Source organism: Callospermophilus lateralis, chromosome 15, assembly GCF_048772815.1.
Source record: "Callospermophilus lateralis isolate mCalLat2 chromosome 15, mCalLat2.hap1, whole genome shotgun sequence".
In the NCBI taxonomy this organism is placed as follows: Eukaryota; Metazoa; Chordata; class Mammalia; order Rodentia; family Sciuridae; genus Callospermophilus; species Callospermophilus lateralis.
In genome coordinates, this window is record NC_135319.1 from 36,745,914 (window position 1) to 36,767,208 (window position 21,295).

At 35.2% G+C, this 21,295-nt stretch overlaps 1 protein-coding gene across 1 annotated transcript in view; it reads left to right on the forward strand.

Moving 5' to 3' along the window:
• Positions 1-21,295, forward strand: part of Reep3 (receptor accessory protein 3) — an 87,524-nt gene that overhangs the window by 51,364 nt on the left and 14,865 nt on the right. The window contains exons 3-5 of the mRNA XM_076834251.1: positions 13,358-13,434; positions 14,915-15,035; positions 15,211-15,324. Coding sequence (XP_076690366.1) covers positions 13,358-13,434; positions 14,915-15,035; positions 15,211-15,324 — 312 coding nt within the window. The remainder of the gene's footprint in view (positions 1-13,357; positions 13,435-14,914; positions 15,036-15,210; positions 15,325-21,295) is intronic.

Below are 21,295 nucleotides of genomic sequence, written 5' to 3' on the forward strand. Positions count from 1 at the left end.
TGACCTTTCTGTGCCTCGGTTTCCTTATATATAAAATGAAAGCAGGAAGGAGCACTTAGCTCCTCAGGTAGTTGTGAAGGAAGTGTGAGTCAATGAATATAAAGCATTTAAATCAGTACCTGAGATATGACAGTGCCTGTTAATAATCATTTTCATTATGTAAACACTATTTGCAGTTGATCTCTGTAGGGCCCTACCATTATTGTTCCTTTCCCTAGTATTATTTATTGCCTTGCCATTTGGGGAGTTTTTTGGTTTGGTTTTGTTATATTTTTTCAGTGCTGGGGATCAACCTAGAGCCTTGTGTGTGACAGGCAAGCACTCTATCACTACACCCCCAACCTGAAAATCAAGTTTGAATAAATAATTTACTTAAATTATGTTATTATTCTTTGTAAATCTTACTTTTGATGTATCAGGTTTACTTATTTTATATTAGTATATAACTTCACTTTCAAAATAGTGAATAACTAGTTGTTAAAATAAGTGACTTGTACTCTTCCTTATGTTTTCTAAAAACAATTTCTTCATGATCATATCTTGGATTCATTAGAATGGATCCAACTTTAAGAGGTAAGTGTTAAATATGAATAAGATTATTACTGAAAATAAATGCCTAATATAGTCCCTTTGAAGTTTCAGAATGTGATTTAATGTAACCCTTGACCTTTATGAAGTAAATTGGAAGCATTCTCACAGTTTCCACACAAAGATACATCTAGCCAGCTGTCCTTTTCTAGTATCCAATGAAAATGTTTTTTAACATACACAGAAAGAAATGTTTCACAGTAACATTAAACCTAAGAGGCTAAGTGAGTCTTTTGCTAATATCTAGGAAGAATTTTACCAATTGCAATGCCAGTGGAAATGGACTTTTAAAACAGAGACAGAAACAGTTTTTTCCATTAAAGGAAATGTTGCTAAGAAGTAAATTGGAGAGAGGCCTAGCCACCTCCACCCTAATCCCTAGTGATGGAATAGTTTAAAATCATAAAAGCTACAATAACCAAAAAACTCCACCCTCACTGCAGGCGACATGAATTCAGAGGCAGCCACTGTGCTGCCTTCTCTTTATCTGTTCAGAAACCATAACCTTATCACTTTGAAGAAAACCCCATGAGTTCTAAAGAGAAATAATCGTTGACTAGAGGAGAAATCAAAAGTATGGCAGTAGACTAATTGAAAAATCAAAATGAAAGTAATACATATCACAATTTCCATTTCTGCATATAATAACTTTAAAAGGATTTTGAAAAAGGAAGAAGAAAAATGAACTTGAACCTCAACTCATAAAGCAAGAAAAATATCAAATTAAAAGATTCTGTAAGGCAGCAAGATAAAGCAATATAAAAGTAAAAAATAAAAATAAACACACATACACACTAAGCCAGGCATGGTGGCATATGCCTATAATTCCAGCAACTGGGGAGGCTGAGGCAGGAGGATCACAAGTTTGAGGCCAGTTTCAGCAATGTGGTGAGACCCTAAGCAACTTAACAAGACCCTGTCTCAAAATTTTAAAAAAATTAATAAAAAGGGCTGGGGATGTAGCTCAGTGGTAGACCACCTCTGAGCTCAAACCCACATAAAATCAGAGGAATTAATATATCTTAACAGTTGTTCTTTTGAAGAAGCTTAATAAAATAAACATTTGAAGTAACTAAGGAAGGGTAGGGTAGAAAAAGAATTAACAAATTGAGAAACAAGAAAAGGCTTAAGAAATAGTGCTAAATTTTAAAATATTAAACTATCTATAATTTTTATTCCAAAAAATTAGATACTTAATAGACATATCTGACTTTTTTCTTTTCACCTAACGGTTATACTATTAATATAGTGAATTTCCTTTTTTACACAATAGCAGGATCTGCCTTTGAAGTGCTTAGACACGTACATCATCTTTCCATTATGTAATTTTAGAAATATAGTGCTTTACCAACTACAGCTGTAATAATCAGATTGTCAACCAGATTGCCATCACACTGTGAAAGGTCCTCCTAAAAATATAAAAGATAGAGCTGTTCCTGAAGTAAGTAAGTAAGTAAGAGAAATAAAATTTTTCCCCAAAATCTCAAGTAATTTTAAAAGCACATGAAAAAGATATTACTTTAGAAATGTAAAAAGATGAAGTTCTTTTGAACAACCATAATAAATTTAAAATATATTAAAATGTATTTTTACTTTAAATTTTGCCTGACTCTTGGCTCTCAGAATATTTTTTAAAAAGAAGTAAATCACTGTTTAAAAACAAACAGATCCAAACTTCAGGTAAAATGGAAGAGGTCTTGAAAAGCCACAGAAATAGATTGAGTGATTCATATTTACAAAATTATAGTAATTTCCAAAGGTTTCCAACAGCCTCTTTCAAATGAACATCTAATATTTCAGTTTTATTATGTTATATTCTTATTAACAAGAATGTCCAAATAAATTACTGGAAACATCTGGGGAAGTTTCTGCCATTGATGTATGTTAGAACATAATTTTAGCCTGTCAATCAAGGTTTTTACCTTTTCTCTATATAAAAGGCAGATTTACTCCTAAGGAGGATACTCTTAAAGTGTACTTTCTCCTTGTGAAGGCAGGAAACCTTCATCAAATTGTCCATGGCCAGATAGTAAGAACATTCTTCATGACTTTGGAGAAAGAGCTATGAACAGTGTCACTTGAGAGGGTTAAAGTCCCAGCTCCTTCGACTTTATTGAGCTTTTTGGTGGGTTATTTATTTATTTTTAACAAGTTATCTCACAAAACCAAGCATTCATTCTTTCTTTCTCTCCAAATCTAAGGCTCTTTTTTCTATTAATTAATTTATTTATTGTTACTGGGGATTAAATTCTGGGCCACTGAGATACATCCCCAGTTCTTTTGTTGTTGTTGTTGTTTGTTGGGGGAGGGAGTTTTGTTTGTTTTTGTTAGTTTGTCTTTTGGTTTGGTTTTGCTTTGGGTTTTGTTTTGAGTGAGGTTTCACTAAATTACCCAGATTGGTCTCAAACTCAAGATCCTCCTGCCTCAGCCTCCTGAGTAGCTGAGATTACAGGCTATTACATCACACCTATCTCTTGGCTCTGAAGGTAGTGAAGGTCAACACCTTCCACTAGCCAATGTGAGAATAGGCAGGAGCAGTCTCCCACCATACTGCTCTCAGTATACAAAGTGAGTATACAAAATGCAGATTGTGTTTTGGTGGGTCTCATTTGGGCTTGAGTTTCTGCATTTCCAGAAGGCTCTCAGGTAATGTTGGTGCTACTGTTCTATAGATTACATGCCAAGAATTCTGTACATGGTCTAAATTCTGATCACACATCCAAAAGACAGGGAGTTGCCTTTTGAAAGCATCACGACCCTCTGTCTGAACATGTGATGAAGGAGTCTAGCTATTTGTATAACTGTAATTCCCAGGATTTCTATCCATAGTCAAATTGGAGATCCCTGATTAAGAGTTATCTTATAGGGACTGGAGTTGTGGCTCAGTGGTGGAGCACTTGCCTAGCATGTGTGAGACACTGGGTTAGATTCTCAGCACTGCTTTTAAATAAATGAATAAAACAAAGGTCCATCAACATCTGAAAAAAAAAGTTATGTTATTGAGGCACTCAAGCTGCCTTTCATCACAGCCCTTTACCGCACTACACTTTTAAAATAATAAGAATGATAAAATTTATATATGCAAATGGATACTAAATAGCAACAAGTTTATTTTTTCATATGTAAATGACTTAAACTTGAATTAAACTTTATTTAATTAAACATATATAATTTAATTTTGATTAAAGCAAAATAATGTTAGAGGAATATATTAAGTTGAAATTCCTGATTTCCATGTTTTAGGGCTGGCCTAAGGTCTATATATAAGCAAAGGTTCCTTCTTTACTCAGTGTTCACTATCCTCCGTGTTCCTGTCAGTGTTTACCCAGAACCTACACCTTGGCCATTGGGCAGCCATTTCTTCCTCCAAGTACCCTTGCTGTTCTTTCCCTCTTCCTGCCCCCTCCCTGCTCACTCAGACGTGAACCTCAGTTCTCAGTTCTTTCTGTGAGGTTGATTGCACATACACATGCTTTTGAAGAGAAGCAATTTGATAACACAGGTCTGTTTTGTCATGATAGAGATTTATTCTTCTTGCACCTTTCTACTTTTGTTTCTTCTGTCGGTCTTGGCTTTCTAAGCAAGACTGTGAGTCTAGCATTACAAGGGTTGGTGCTCACTATTTGAATACTTACTGTATGTTTAAGGTATGCTGTGGAACCTTTCATATACAGCTGCACATGTGCACAGTGTGTGGTATCATACCTGAAGAATGCAATTTTTCATTTATTGTTTTACTCATACCTTTGTCAATCACTTGAAGAAAGAGACATATCTTCAAAGGCTAGGTTAGAACACTGGTGGAAGGAGCAAGATGGAATCCATTTTGTGAAGACAAATGAGGGGCCTAGACTAGAAGCCTCAGTTCCTGTGGAAATGCCTCAAATAGGAAGCATAATAGACCAAGACTTTAGGAACAGAAGGGGAAAGAAGGAAATAAGTTGATTTGGGGGGATGGAAACTAGCATAACCAATAGAATGGCCATTAGCCCAGTTTACCTCTCTCTGATAGATTCTTTCCCATGCTAAAATCCTGACAAATTCTATATGGTGCATTTAAAAGAGAAATGTGTCTCTTACAAATGTGTATTATCCCAAATAAATCAAGAGGACTTTAAACAAAAAAAAAAAAAAAAAAAAAGAGTCAAGCGTGAATTCTCAACCACTGTGGATGGAAAGAGTTATTTTGGGACTGAGAAGTCATTCCTTCCTAAATTCTGCTCCTGGGAACAGTTCCCTTAAACAGTTCCTGCTTTTTGCATCTTCTTTCAACAGTCTTTTTAAATTAATTAGCATCTAGTTTTTAAACATCTCTGTACTCTCTCTTCTCTCAAGTTTTTTCAAATTCATCAGAGAGATGAGATATATATGGGGCTCAGGTGATACAACAGGGCTGGAGACACCAATGCAACATCCCTTTCTGGTTATAGTCTGCCGCATTTTAATTCACTTTAACACCAGATACAACTCTGTAAGGTAAGACTTTCTCTTTTAGTTTAGTATTCTGGAGATCTGTAACAGCAGTAACCAGAAACCCGGCATAGTAATGTTGCTGTGTGTGGGTTCAGCACCTCAAAATACAGCTCCTAATCATCTGAGTCCTGGGGAGCTACCAAAGTTAAGACATGCTCAAATGCAGCAGTGGGAGGAAAAAAATCCCAAAGTTCTGGAAGCTCAAAATCAATTCTAACAACTTTATTGGTACTTGATATGCTCCATCTTTTTAAGGAATGATGTTCAGTCATGGTCTCTGTTCATTTTGGATTTAACTGCAACTAGCTTATTTTCAGCCATGCCTCCAACTTGGCACAGCACTGAAAAAAAATCCCATAACCAAGCCATCTGGGTTGTATAAAAGAGGGAGTTTTTCTATTTGATTTCTCACATTTTGTTCCTCTTTGTTTTAAAGAGGGGGGTGGGAATCATTATGAAGTAATCAAATTATTACATAATGTTAATGAAACAGAAGAAATCATTTCAACTCTATACTGTTTCTAAAGAATTTTATATCAGAGGATTTTTTCTGTTGTCTCTGAAATGTAGTATGAAATGAATGTTTTGGGTGAATTGACTGAGTAGCTAATAATGGTCAGAAAATGAAGTTCTCTTTGGGTGGTCTGAAATTCAGCAATGTTTATTTCTTTTGAGACTCAGCAAAGATTTTTTTTCTTTCCAGTGAAGCATATTTTACCATTTTATGCTCTGGATTTATTTAGTTTGGTTATAATTGAAATCATTACACATGTAGCTTTTTAAATTTTTTTAAAGACCAGCATTAATAACTTTATGATTCAAAGAATCTGTAATTAAGAGAAGCTGGAAAGATTTTTACTGTCTAATAACTTTGAAAACAGCTATAACACAACAGACTATTTGTATGTAATTTATAAGCTGCTACTTGCAGATCATAGATCTTATTTGAATCTTATATCAGTTCAGACTTTAAATTTTAAGGAATAGCTAGGCACAGTAGCACATGCTTATTGTCCCAGCAACTCAGGAGTCTGAGGCAGGAGGATAAAAAGTTCAAAGCCAGTCCCAGCAACTTAGTGAGACCCTGTGTCAAAATAAAAACTAAAAAAGCCTGGGGATATGGCTCAATGGTAAAGCACATCTGGGTTCAATCCCAGTATCAAAAAAAAAAAAAAATTTTTTTAAGGAATAGTTTAGTTAGAAGCCTTTCGCTGCCCTTATTTTACCAGATGCTGGGTTATATGGTGGTGAACAATACTGTTTCAGGCCTCATTGCTTGTGACTGCCAAGTATCAGAGGAAGGTGATATATAAACCAAATGCAGGCATATGTTACAAAGTACAGTACACAAAGACTGTACATGACCTTCAGAGGGCTAGAGGCAATTAGAAAAGTCTGCCCTTTGGAAGTGAAGACATTTCATTCATATAAGGTGGTGGATAATATATAATATGTAGTAATATATATAGTAAAATATTAATAGTTACATATTGGATCAAACATGCCATAACTGCCTATCATCTATCTGTATGTCTTATTTGCCTTCCCCCATAAAAGTTTCTTGAAGATAAGAACACCTTGACATGGTTTACAACCATTTCATGTCAAGACTTTGTTTATAATAGGCCTTAAATAATATTTATCAAATTTGTATATCACTTGAATTTTTCTTTTTATCATACAACTATAAATTGGTATAGCGTATCACATATTGGTTATTGCTATTATACTATCACATTGGTTATAGCAAAATAAGTTACATAAGGATACAATTTAAGAAAAATATTTTTTAATTAGAATGCCATTACTACTATTTTCCATGACTCTTGTAACCTGATACTCCTCTGCATACTTAGGACCTGTATATTGTTCTCAATTTCTGTAATGGAAATCAGGAAGGTCATCTTATAATTTAAAATGGGATCTTCGTAAAGGTATTGTCTAAGAATGTAAAACATAAAAACTTGTTTTGTGGAAAAATGTTAAAGGAGGCCAGCTTTTCTTTTGCCATTGGTGTATGTAAATGCATTCCTATTAAGTGGAGCATGGTCTTCTGATAGTAAATTTAGTCTATGGGTATGTTCATTTTACAGTATTCACTCAGGCTTTAAATATCTTCTAATTCCTGGGGGAGAGTGAATAAGAACACCATCACATGACTGTCTGGGTTTCTGAAATGCTAAGGCTTTAGAAAAAGCCTTATGGATTTTGATTAATAATAGAGCAAGGACTGACTTATTGAGTAGGATAATCTGATCTATGCACTATATAAACCAGAATGTAATTTTAGATACTATGGTCTTATGTCACAGATGACTCTATAATCTTCAAAAGAACTGGCCTAATTATAAGATATTTATTCCTTGGAAAATAAATTATTTTTGATATTTGAATGATATTTTTAAGATTCCATTTGAGGAATCTTATATATTTATATTTATATTATATAAATATAAATATTTATATTTATATTACATATTATATTTATTTATAAATATTTTCTTTTAAGTAATTATATTTATCACATTCTCTAGTCATGAAAAATATAATGGGTAAAGTGCTCCAAAACTAAAACATGGCTGATATTCATTGTGACCACATTCCAGAGACATTTATTACTGAATAATTTGGAAGAATGGAAATTATGTTTTTTTCTTGTTAAGTTAACCACGTTTATTAATTTTTTTAATAAATATTTTTGAGCCACGTACTGTACTGGGCATTAAGTATACTCTTGAGAAAGAAAACAAAGTAAAGTAAGCAAACTAGAACATTGGACATTTTTATGTAGTTTTTCTGCTGATTTATTAGCATTTTTTTCCTTTAGGTATCTTATTGGCCTCTCACTCAGAATATATTTACTTCAGATTTTATGCATGTTCCTAACAAGCTCATTTATCTGATTTCTTAACCTATTAAAAAATGGGGGGAGGGGAATTATTGTTGAAGTAACACATATCAGTACAGAATGATAGCTAACAGATTCACGGTTAAAAGCCATATTGCCAAAGGATCACATAATCTAAAACTCTATTCCTCTGGCTCTACTCCAGTCTGCCACATGAGAACACCAACCCTTGTTACCTTTTGGTTCTGAGAGTCCCCTGAGTATATTTCATCCAGAGTTTCTGCTAATGGTAGTCCTCTTCTTTACTTCCTCATCATTGTGGTTCCCATACCCATCACCACCAAGCAGGGCATAAGTGGTGCCCTACGTGGCCCCTAAGAATACTTTGACCAATGCCTACCTAATGCTAGAACCTTTACTGTGGTGGTCTTGCCCTCTCAATGCTCACAGAGATTAGAGTGTGACCTCTCATATTGAGGGAGGCTAAGATGCTGTGATCATATTATGCAACAATAATCCACTGATGGACAAAATATAGAAACTTGTTTCTCTGTCACGTAACAGTTCAGAATGAGTCAAGGAATTCATTTCAGCAAGGAATTTTCCTCATGCAGTTGAGAGAACTCAGGCTCTGCCCACCTTCAGCACACAGTTTCCAGGGCTGCTGTGCTCTCTGCCAGCCCAGAAGAAGAATATGTGCAAGAGACACACCCCTCTACTCAAAAGCTTATGCTCATATTCTTTTGCTGAGAACTAGTCACGTATCCCCACCTACTTGCAAAGGGGGACTCAGAAGCACAGACTCTAACTGGGCCACTTCCCAGCCATACTCTGTCACTGTACCTTTTTATGATCAGCAAGATATTAACCTCCATGCCTCTGTGTATCATTTTTTGTTGTAGACTTCTCATTTAAGCCCTTGCTCTAACACTGCAAGCAGATGGGGCTGTCATTGGTCCCAGAGTCTGTTCCATCTCCTCTCCCGGCTACTCCCTTTCCCACCCATGCCCAGTCTTAATACTGCAAAGTGAAGGTCTTGGTCCTCAACCATGACCCACATCAACCCTTCTCTCAACGTAGCCCCTTCTCTCTTACTTTCCTTGTATCCCAGGGAAGATATCTCCCTGCTTCTTTCTCATAAAGATGATGCTAGTAATCTTTTTTCCCAGTAACTTTAAAAGTAGATTGTGATTTGTTAAAGTCATCTTTTAATTTACTGGCTTTTATTTGCTTATCATTTTAATTATTTCTGTTATATTTGGTTAGCCCTTTATACCCACAGGTTCCCCATCATTGAATTCAACCAGCCACAGATTTAAAAAAATTTTTTTAATTGTGTCTGTTCTGAACATGTACAGACTTACAGACTTTTTTCTTGTCAATCTTCCCTTATACTAAATAATACAGTATAACAGCTATTTACATGATAGTCACATTGTGTTAAATAGTATAAGTAATCTAGAGTATTTAAGGTATATAAGAGGATTTGCATTGATAATATGCAAACACTGTACCATTGAATGTAACAGAATTCAGCACCTGCAGATTTTGAACATGAACCACCCCTACCTTGCATATTCAGAGGAATAGCTATACATCCATAAGATGTAATTGTTTTCCTACCAATTTTTACATTAATATTGTATTTTGTTATTGGTGCTTTCATTTGATCTAACGAATATTTTGTCTTCACATGTCCAATTATCATTTTGTGTGACTTGCTTTTTTTTTTTTTAAGTCTCTGTTATTTCTTTTGGGTAAAATCTTAAAACAGGAGGCTGAGTGGCCTTGAGATATAGTTTAATAAGATCCCAACCAAATCTATTAACGAAAAAGTGAAGCAATATATTTTCAAGGTTAATAACTTTCTTTGTCGTTGCTCCCATGAAAAACACATTCATTGAATTACATTTAATTGTTGCAGATGTTCAACAATATTTGTTTTGTATTTGTATTTCTGATGATAATGAAAAAAACCCTAAGTTCAAGAGAGCAGGTTGTCAGAAAATTGGTTCATTAAAGACAAATTAAAACTTTTTGTTTATGTGAAATCATAGTCTATACCCTAGGAAAATGTCCAGATGCCCTATCAATTGAATGAATAGTTTGTTGGTTTGTAGTTGTTTTGTTTAACTAAAAAGGCAATGCCTTTTCTTTTTTTTTTTTTTCCTTTTTTAAAAATGTTTACATTACTAGGTTATGAGTGGTGGCAACTACCTGTATGTAATCCAAGTAACTCAAGGAGGCTGGGGTAAGAGGATCTCAAGTTCAAGGCCAACCTCAGCAACTTCCAGAGACCCTGCCTCAAAAAATAAGAAGGAGTAAAGGTGCTAGCTTAATGGCAGAGCACCTCTAGGTTCCAGCCCCAATATGACACACACCCACCAAACTGACTTTATTCAACAGTCTCACCAGGTTTTTCTGAACCCTCAAATTTATAAATAATTTTATTAGTAAGTTTTCCTCATAATATTAGGATCTTGACTCATACTGGGAGCTAGGACGTCTAAGAACAGCAGAACATTGATTTTTTTTTATCACAGATACGTGTTCTGTTTTTTAGAGGTAAATATGGTATATGTTAAAGAACTTGTGAGTTTTTAATTAACTGATGACTACATTTGAAAACTGAAGCATGCATACTTTTGAAAGCTTTGTGACATGTGAACAGTTAATTGTTCATTCAAGAATATCATCTAGTGACCACTATCTGTTTAGTTCTTTTTACCTCTATTCAATTCCATTAACAGGTAAATTGTAACTGGAATTACAAAAATGGAGTATTACTTATAGTTGTTATTCCTTTGGAGGATCACAACCATAATGATAGCTGTGAAATAATGAAAAAGAGCAACCTTGACTTAAATCATTTTATTTTTCTGAGGTTTGCAAACCTCATAGAAGAAGTGCCAAATTTAATTTAAATTTTTTGGAGAGGTAATAATGTTGATACTGAAATCCCTGTGCTGAGTATAGGAGAGGAAGAAGACCAGGAATTCCTAGGTAACTCAGAAGATTGATCTCGTGGCAGCCACTTGTTTAGAAAGATGCATTGCTAGGTATAGTGGTACATCCCTATAATCAGTCTCAGCTACTGGGGAAGCTGAGGTAGGAGAATTTGCAAGTTCACTGCCAGCCTGGGCAATTTATTGAGACCCTGTCTCAAGATATAAGTAAAAAGGGCTGGGGGTGGGGGTATCAAGCTTCAAGGAGGACTCCGCCTTCTTCAGCCATTTCCTAGGTCCCTAACCAAAAGCAACTTATTTATTTTGGACCTCAGTAAAAAGAAAGGAGTTTACCATGTTATTTGTTTTCAGACTCTACCCCCAGGGAGCACTAGGGTTTCTGGAAAACTTCTCAAGAGTCTTAGTGTAGGTTGAGTTGGAGACTCAACCGGAAAAGTTTGATTACTTCCAAGGTCCCCATCCAGCTCTATAAAGGCACATTGTTCTGTTTGTATCCATTTTTTCTTTATTTATTTTTTGGGAAAAGGCTTATAGCAAATCAGGGTAAAGATAACTTTGTGAGTTAAAAGTACTTGTATTTGGATTTGGAAGGCTAAGTGAATGAACTCAGAAGAGCACCACTTCCCTTTTTAAAAATGGTGAGGGTGGGGTGGGAGGGAAGAAAAGGCAATGTCCACAGAGGCATTCAAAGGATTTCAGCCTTGGAAGAAAATCCTCATCTTGGACAAAAGCTTGGAACTGGTAACTTTGAGAGATTTAAAAGAAGTCATGAAAAGTAAAAAGAACATTTTGTCTTTCTCTTTTTTATTTTCAATAATCTCATAAATCAATTTCCTTGTACTTCAGATATAAATAATGTACCCTATTATTTGCTTTGGCAAACTTTTTAAGCTTTCAGAATTCTCTGTACGTTAAAGCAAATTGGTATTGTTTATATTTCACAATCCAGTTGTTTCAGCAATTATTCATGACTATTATTAATTGATTTGTCTACCTAAATAGAAAACTATAAAAACTACTTGAGTTATAGTCTGATACTGTCCATGAAATATGCAAACATCTCTATAAGATAAATATTTAGACCAATATTCTAACTGCTTATAAAGGTCTAATTTTATTTATTTATTTATTTATTACTTTCTTGTTGTTATTACTGATTAGGATGAGAACAAGAGGAAGTAATGGTTATTCTTGGACCCCACATTCAGCAATTCCTCTGTTTTCTCTCTATAAATGGTTTAATTGGTTAACCACTTCCAGAATCAGATAGCCATTGGATCCAAACCTTAAGCAAGTCATTTTGACTCTTTGCCATCATTGTCTTCTCTAAAATGGAAATAATTACATTTCCTGCTTCATAATGTTTCTGCAGGGTTAAATAAATTGTAATATGTGATATACTTAACAGACTCTAGTTCATGGTTGACATGGATATTGCATATCTACTATTATTAAGCAGAAAAGCCAAAATTAGTGAAACTTGAACCTTCATGTGAGATAAGAAAGTCTGCTAAGGTAGAGAAAAAGGTATCAATCTGGGGGAACATATTCTAGAACAATTAATCTGACAACAGTCTATGAAAAAAATTAGTACGAAGTGACAGCAGAGTGTCAGGGAGTTAAGATGCTCTAGGCCAGGCAAGAGATGAAAATGTCCTAAACTACCGTGTGAAATTGGATTGGGAGATATATGCAAAGTCAGACTTTTAATAGGGCAAGAGGCAGAAGACAATACCTTTAAACTTTCAAACTGAATGACTGGCATTGTGGGTATTTCATTAATACAAGTAACAATCCCAGGATTATTCTTTGATTTCTGAACATTTTCTGTATTTTGAGAAATAAGGAATGCAAAGTTTTAGAGAATAATGAACATTAAAGTTGGTCATATCACATTATACTGTAATATATGTAATAAGTAGCCAGTCACCTTCATCAAAAAATGTGTAGATAACATCTTTTAAAGAACTTTTCTTCAGTTAAGATAAACATTTCCTTTTTATCCAGTTATTTGATTTAGATTTCTATATTGTATCAGACCTTAGAGTTTTGTTATTCTTTGATTGTTGTATCCCAAGATTGTTGATATAATGATCTAAGGAACTCAAATATAAAATCTGTTGAATTTTTGGTGGGGAGGGGATATCAGGCATTGAACTCAGGGGCACTTGACTCCTGAGTCACATCCCCAGCCCTATTTTGTATTTTATTTAGAAACAGGATCTCACTAAGTTGCTTACAGCCTCACCATTGCTGAGGCTGACTTTGAACTTGCAATCCTCCTGTCTCCACTTCCTGAGCTGCTGGGATTACAGGCATGCGCCACTGCACTCGGCAACAAATCTGTTGAAAACTGGGCCATCTCCTTCTGCATTTGAATCCAACATACTATATCTCTAGAAATACACCTATATTTATATAGTATTTCTCAGTTGTGAATAATTTTAGTCCATTGTTTGATTTGTATTTTTATTATTTCCAGGTTCGATGGATGATGTACTGGATTGTTTTTGCTCTCTACACTGTGATTGAAACAATAGCAGATCAAACAGTTGCTTGGTGAGTTCTACTGTTGGGGACTACAGACTTATTTTCAGTGTCCTGAGTTTTTGTCCTGCTCCTGCTGTTAACTAAGTGAATTTGATTAAGTTACTTCATATCCAACATCTCATTTTCTTCATCTGCTTTCTCCATGAAAACATTACTTTCCTCTCCTCAAATAAAGGCAGATCATTCTGTTCCCAAGAATTCCAATGAAATCAAGAAGCTTGGTCTGGTGACAGCTGCTTGTTTAAAAGATGCAGCTCAATAGTAGAGTGCTTGCCTACTATGCATAAAGCCCGGGTTCAACCCCCAGTACTGCCAAAAAAAAAAAAAATGTTTAGAAAAAGCTTAATGTGAGTATTGAAAGTCTACACATTCCTCGGTTGCACTGTGGCAGACATGCTTTGTGGACTGCACAGTAGTCACTCCTCACTGACACCTACTTGTCTGCCTGTAAATCAGAAGAACCCAGACTTGTTCAGTTTATCCTAGGTATTGGCTCCTTATGGACCATAAGACAGATTAGGTAACTCTAAGAGTGCTTTAAAAAAAAAAAAAAAATCACCCTAAAGCATGTTAGAACAACAGATAAGTATTTCTTCCACATGCTGCCTGAGGGCAAATGGTTGGCTGGAGCTTTGCTGGCTCAGCTGAGTTTTAAGTGTCTTCTCATTTCAGGATCAAGGCTGAAGAAGCAGCTGTTCTCATGGTAGAAGGCAAAAGCTTAAAGCAAGAGGTTGAGGACCTTGGGGTGAGAAAGTCAAAGGGTATTGGAAGGTTCTGCTTGCATTTGACATATGTCACGTTCCCATTCTGTTGGCCAAAGCATGTCATCTGGCTAAACCCACAATCATTGGTTGGGGAAGTGTACTTAGTCTATAGGAAAGGTACTAGGAAATCATGGGGAAAAGGGCACAGATGTTAACTGGAAGTCCCAGTCTACTATCTGGGGGTAATTCCATTTCCCCTTCAATTGCAAGTGAAATATTGCAGTTCTGACAAGGTAGACTGGACAGGAAGTTTTCTTGGAGTTCTGAGAAAGATCAAGAGGTGTGCATATGAGGTCTGCATTGTGCACTTGAAGCATATAAAGTGTCCTGATGTTTTGAGGTATGTCCTATACTTCTATGGCAACTTAGCTCCACAGACAGAGTGGGTATATGTTACTGCCAGGGCTGGATGGCAGAGGGGGCTGTTAATGCCCTCTCTTGACAGCTACGGTCAGTTTGACAGCTTGCCCATGCTTGCTTCAAAGGAAGAATATTGTACTAGAAGTTGTGACCTTCTGAGGGCATTAGTGCACTCTGGTTAACTCATTTATCAATTCATCAATTTGTCAATTCATTTGTCATTCAGTGTACCCCTGATCACACTACTTTCTTCATGTAAAAACTTAACATAGAGACTAAACTTTTAAAAAATATTTTTGTGTTTTCCACATTATAGTTACCCCCCATCCCCACTGGAAATATTTTCGGTTTTTTTTTCTTGTTAGGTTTCCTTTGTACTATGAACTGAAGATTGCTTTTGTCATATGGCTGCTCTCTCCCTATACCAAAGGAGCAAGTTTGATATATAGAAAATTCCTTCATCCACTTCTTTCTTCAAAGGAAAGGGTAAGATATATAAATTATACCACAAGTCATTTTTTAGAAATGTATATCAACACATGACTTATGATATAAAATTAGTAAAACTGGTACATGGTAAAGAGAAAGTCCTAGTTTGGGGCTTCTTAACAATATTTATAGATAACTAACATATATGGTTATTTTGTTTTTGTTTTCCCAGGAGATTGATGATTATATTGTACAAGCAAAGGAACGGGGCTATGAGACCATGGTAAATTTTGGACGGCAAGGTCTAAACCTAGCAGCTACTGCAGCTGTCACTGCAGCAGTGAAGGTAATTTTTCATTTACCTTTGTAATCCAGTGCCCCACATTAAGTCAACAGATAAAGAAAGATGGCTTTTTATTTCATATGATTATAAAATTGTGGCAGAATTTTGCTTTGTGTTTGTTCTAATACTGGAAAGAACACATAGATAATTTTAAAGATAATTTAACATTGTATTTCTGTTTGCTATTTTGAAATTCTTAGTTGATTCCTAAATGAGAGACAGTTAATTTAAAAAAATTGAAAATGTCATTTTGTCATAATTTTCCCACTTTATAACCTTGAGACAGTTTGAATAAATCACCTTAAGTTAAGATGACCATTCTTCTTTCTTTGTCTTTGGTGTTCTCTTTCTCTCTCTCTCTCTCTCTCTCTCTCTCTCGATGGCTATCTGGGTAGGATTTCTGGCTTACTTCTGCACCTCTACTTCAATCAATTTGAGGTAACTGATTATTCTAAATAAGGCATGAAAAATTCTGTTCTTAAAACTTGAAATTTTACTTAGCCAATTACTAATGTCATTTGCTGTGTTTGCAAGCCAAGTTATCAAATGAATGCCTTCTGTGAAAATTTGCATTATGGCTTTTGGATTTTTTTTGCATGTAGTAATTGGTGTGGTTTATTTAAATATTGTAGAGTAATTGATTTTAATATGTGGTATATGGAAAGAAAACAGGCTTTATATCCAGAAAGTGCTGTGTGTGACTTCTTAAGTAACCATAGATAATTTATCTAACTTCTGTCTTCATAAGTTGGTTGTTGTATAGAATGGGGTAATGTACCTATCTGTGAGAGCATTCATAAAGATAGAGTACTTTCTTGCACAGTGGGATTCCAGTAAACATTGATATCATATGTCTTTCTCACTTCAAGTTAAAATTTGAGTTTAATGCTAGTAAGTTAAATTGAGAGTAAATAGTGTTCTGCTTTCAAGTCAGTCTCCATTAGTTATCTTAAATGCAAACAACAATGCTGTGGAAAGAAATATTCCAGTTATGTGGTGATTTTTATATCATTGCAATGTGGAAGGGATGTAACGAGGGTGCTTTCACTTTTCAATAGCAGATCAAACAGTTGCTTGGTGAGTTCTACTGTTGGGGACTACAGACTTATTTTCAGTGTCCTGAGTTTTTGTCCTGCTCCTGCTGTTAACTAAGTGAATTTGATCAAGTTACTTCATATCCACCAAAACAAAAAAAGATTTATATCACATTCAAATTATCAAAAGAATATTGGCATTAAATTTCTAAATGGTGACATTGGAAACTTGAAAACAGAATGGTACCATCCATGATGCCATCATGATATTCACCCTCAAGTTCTGTAATGGTCAAGTTCAAGGGGGCTGGGGATATAGCTCAGTTGGCAGAGTGTTTGTTCACATGCACAAGGCCCTGGCTTCAATCCCCAGCACCACATGCACACATACAAAATTGGCAAATCTTACTGTATGTTAATTGTACATCAATAAAATTGACACAAAAAATGTTGTAAATGAATATACATTTAAAAAAAAAAAGATCAGTCATATATGAGCTTCTAGTGATTTTTTTTTTAATTCTACACATACAGAGACACAGAATTTACCTATAATCCTTTGTCAGGGCAGATGTGATCTGTTAAAGACAGAATAATCCACAAAAAGCAAACCATGAAGTATGAAAAACAAATTAGCAGGTTAGCCAACACAGAAGGGAGATGACAAAACTCCCAGGAAGGAACTTTGAAGCAAGTCCAAAGAGCAAACAGCCAACATTGGATGTAATGGATGAAAGGTGCTGCTGGCAAGAGTGTGGAGCTCAAAGAATCTTTTGGAAGAGTGTGGAGCTGAGAGAATCTAATGGGTTTAATACTGCTCAGGGATGTTACTCAAACACGTCAGAGTGTATGCTGCGACCACAGCACTTATTATATACAGACAGCTGGTATCTGTGCAACTGCACATCAACCCTGAGCACCAGGAAAAGCATATTGAGGCAATGTAAAGAGGGAGAATGGAACAACTGAGCACCAACAAAGGGGGGCATAATCATCAACTCAGAGGCAAAAACAAAAGTTACATAAGAAAGGAAATAATAATAATAATGGAGCCTTACTTAGCCCACAGTGAATAGCATTTGCATTAATAAGAATAATGAGAATACAGGCTAAGGATTTAACAAATGTGATTTTGTTATATTGGGAGGATGAAGGAAGGAGAAAGGGAAGTGGAAAAGAACTAATCCTCATCTATCATAATGGGAAAACAAAGGGTTTGAAATGGCCAGGATGAAAGGAAGAAGGGAACTACGAACTTGTAATAAAACTTAACATTATTTGACCTTTCAAACTAAATATGTATATTTATTAGTTTCATCTCTGGAGCTGTCATAAAAAAGTATTGTCATAGAAGAATCGCTGAACTAGATACTTCGTACTCACAAGTAAATTGAAACTGAAATTAATCGGTCAACTTTATGGAGAAACTATAAGAAAGTCTACAGTAAGGACTTGAGAATTATTTAAAAATTTTACAATGTAAGTTTTTAAAAAATACCTTTCAGGGGGCTGGGGTTCTGGCTCAGTGGTACTTGCCTGGCATGTGTGAGGCACTGGGTTCAATTCTCAGCACCACATATAAATAAATGAATAAAATAAAGGTCCATCAACAACTGAAAAATACATAGATTAAAAAAAAATACCTTTCAGGGGCGGAGGTTGTGACTCAATGGTAGAGTGCTTGCCTGGCATGTGTGAGGCATTGGATTTGATCCTCCACACCACATGAAAAAACAAAGTAAAGATGGGCTGGGGCTCAGTGGTAGAGTGCTCACCTAGCATGCATGAGGCACTGGGTTCGATCCTCAGCACCACATAAAAAAAATAAAATAAAGGTATTGAGTCCACCTACAACTTAGAATACATATTTTTAAAATGAAATAAAAATAAAGGTATTATGTTCACATACAACTAAAAAAAAAGGCTAAAGATTTTTAGACTTTTTTTTTTTTTAAGAGAGAGAGAGAGGGAGAGAGAGAATTTTAATATTTTTATTTTTTAGTTTTCGGCAGACACAACATCTTTGTTTGTATGTGGTGCTGAGGATCGAACCGGGCCGCACGCATACCAGGCAAGCACGCTACCACTTGAGTCACATCCCCAGCCCTGATTTTTAGACTCTTGATGTGACTTTTGAAGAACAGTAATACCCCTCACTACATTTTCCAGTTTGAACCACCTGAGCATGTTAAATATGAAAATATGAATCTAATCAGAACATTTATTACACCATAAAGCAATTTTCTGAAAATGTTACTCAGTTCTATGACCTCATTACCAGGCATCTGTTTGCAAAGTTATCGTACAAGTTTATTTTGGCTAAGCAAAGCATAAATATATGAAGAACCTTTCAAGGATTTTGCTGAGGATGTTCAACATTCCATAGCTTTTCACATGAGAAATGCAGGTGGCTTTTGTACAGATGAGCAACATTACTGATAGATGAAGGACAGATGAAGAAAAGTACTCTTGGTTATATTAACTATCTCTGGATTTCCTCTGACAGCCTCTTGGTGAATTCTTTAGTGGGCATAAAAAGTCAATTATCATAGAAATTAAAGCTTTATTGGTAAAATTGCTGAAATCTAATTGACTTAAATGTTCATGATTAGGTCAGAAATTCTGACATGATGCTCTCTGTTTCAATGGCTGTTTGTGAAAGGATTTGAGAATATTCAGCTACTTAGGATCATCCCCTTAAAAGAGAATATTTGTCCAGACAATGGAAAAGAAAGGTCATACCATTTTCCCTACCTTCTAGGGAATCAGGTTGGTATAATGAACACTGAATTCTAGAGCAGTCAAGTTAATTTGTATTTTTTGTTGTTCTGATTTTGCCACCAAGTAACCTTAAGATTTTGAGCAAATCATTCACATTAATTTCCCTAAGTATTAATTTTCTCATGTATAAAATAAACCCAACAACTGAAGCCCCTTACATCTCTAAAACACTTGTTTGCAGCTGGAGGCCATTTGTGCCCCACTACCACCAAGGGACACTTTAGGTTTTGACACCTGAGAAGGGGCTGAGGCTGTTCCTTGTGTCTAGTGAGTAGATGTGAGGGATGCTAAGTACTCCTGCAGTCCTCCCCAGACCAAAATAGCAGTAGTGTAAAAGTTAAGAGACCCTGTGCTAAAAGTGTGATAAGTGAAAAAAAAAATTTTTTTAAAGGACATTTAAATATATATAAGTACTTTTGGAGGTAGTTACAGGTAACTTTTAATTCCATTTCAAAATTTGTCTCTGTTACAAACATGGTTCAATAAATACATGGCTTTAATCTTAAAAATGCTAAAATAAATTTTCACCTAATGCAGATGCAATCAGTTCATCCTCATCAGATTAGTTGTTGAATATCCATGGGGAAAGAGGTTTTTCCTAAAAATTGGGAATTGACCTTATTTGTAACTATAATGTAAGAATGTCAAGAATCAATAAGAAATAGAGCTGAAAAGCTATACATTATCAAATGGGAAAATAAAAATTATTCTGTAAAAGAATGTTTTATGCTCATGAGAAAGCATTACAGATTATATATTTTTAAGTTCTTAATAAAAAAAAATGTGAAGAGAAAAAGGTAAAGGTTTTATACGATGGTGCTGATAAACACAATAAATTCTCCTTGCTTAACACAAAAAAAAATAGTGATTTTATCGTGATTTTTAACCAGCAAAAGAAGTAGTTAGACAAAGGCAAAATTAATTTGAGTATAAAGAAGTTAGAAGTAGAAGAGTAGGGTGGCACACAACTGTAATCCCAATGACTCCTGAGTTCAATCCCCAGTACCAAAAAAGAAAAAGTTAGAATTGGTCATATACCCAGGGACCTTTTTGTAGATACAAAACAGGTATTTAAATACTTGAGTAGATATGTTCAGATTATGTATTATATTCAGATATTCACATTTATGTCCTAGTGCCCTTGGACATAAATGACCTTGGTGTGGTGCCAGGTCAGGGAGCTGCCTCTCAGCTAAAAAATCCTTTCTAGAGCCTGAGTGTGTTAGATCTGGATCCAGCCTCTATCATGTTCTCATTTTCTTGTTTTTTAGGTTCTGGGCATTGAAACCAGGGCCTCATGCATGCTTGGCAAGCTCTCTACCACTGAGCTACATCCCCAGTCCTTTTTATTTTATTTTGAGACAGGGACTTGCTAAATTTAAATTGCCCAGGTTAGCCTCAAATTTGTGATCCTCCTGCCTCACCCTCCTTAGTAGCTGAAGTTATAGGCATGCACCATCACTCATTTTCTTAAATGTATGTGTGAACCTTTCTAATTCCAGACCCTAAAAATTGAGACATCTGAAGTTCAGAAGTTTTAGAAAAACTTCACTTGATGATGATAAGTCTCAGTGTAAATTAGTCTATTACTTTGACTTTTGCATTCTTATTATAATCTGTTATTTTCTCTGATTTTTTAGGATCACTTTTAACAAACAGTGTACATACAATTCAGCAGAGAATATGATCTAAAGTGTAATTATATAGAACTTCCTTGATGATGGTTACCCCCTTCTTCCTGATTGATTCAGATTGCTGTTTCCATACATATTTCTCTACCCTGGGAGACTAGAATCATCCTTTTCTCCCAACACCCACCCACCTCCCCCTGCTTTTTGTTGTTGTTGTTGTTGTTGTTGTTGTTGTGCTGGGGATCAAATCCAGGGCCTTATGCATGCTAAGTAAGAGCTCTACAGCTGAGCCACATCCCAGGATAAGCCGTCCTTATCTTTTTTATTCTTTTAAAGGCTTAATATATATAAACCAAAAAGAATAAAATAAACAAAACACTAGTAATTTAAATGAAACTGCAGTACTTTTTAAAGTTGTTATTGACCAGTGAATAAAATGGTTTATTTGTGCCCTCAAAATCCACTGTTGTTGGGTTTTTTTGTTTGTTTGTTTGTTTTGCTTTGTTTTGTTTTGTTTTTTAATGAAAG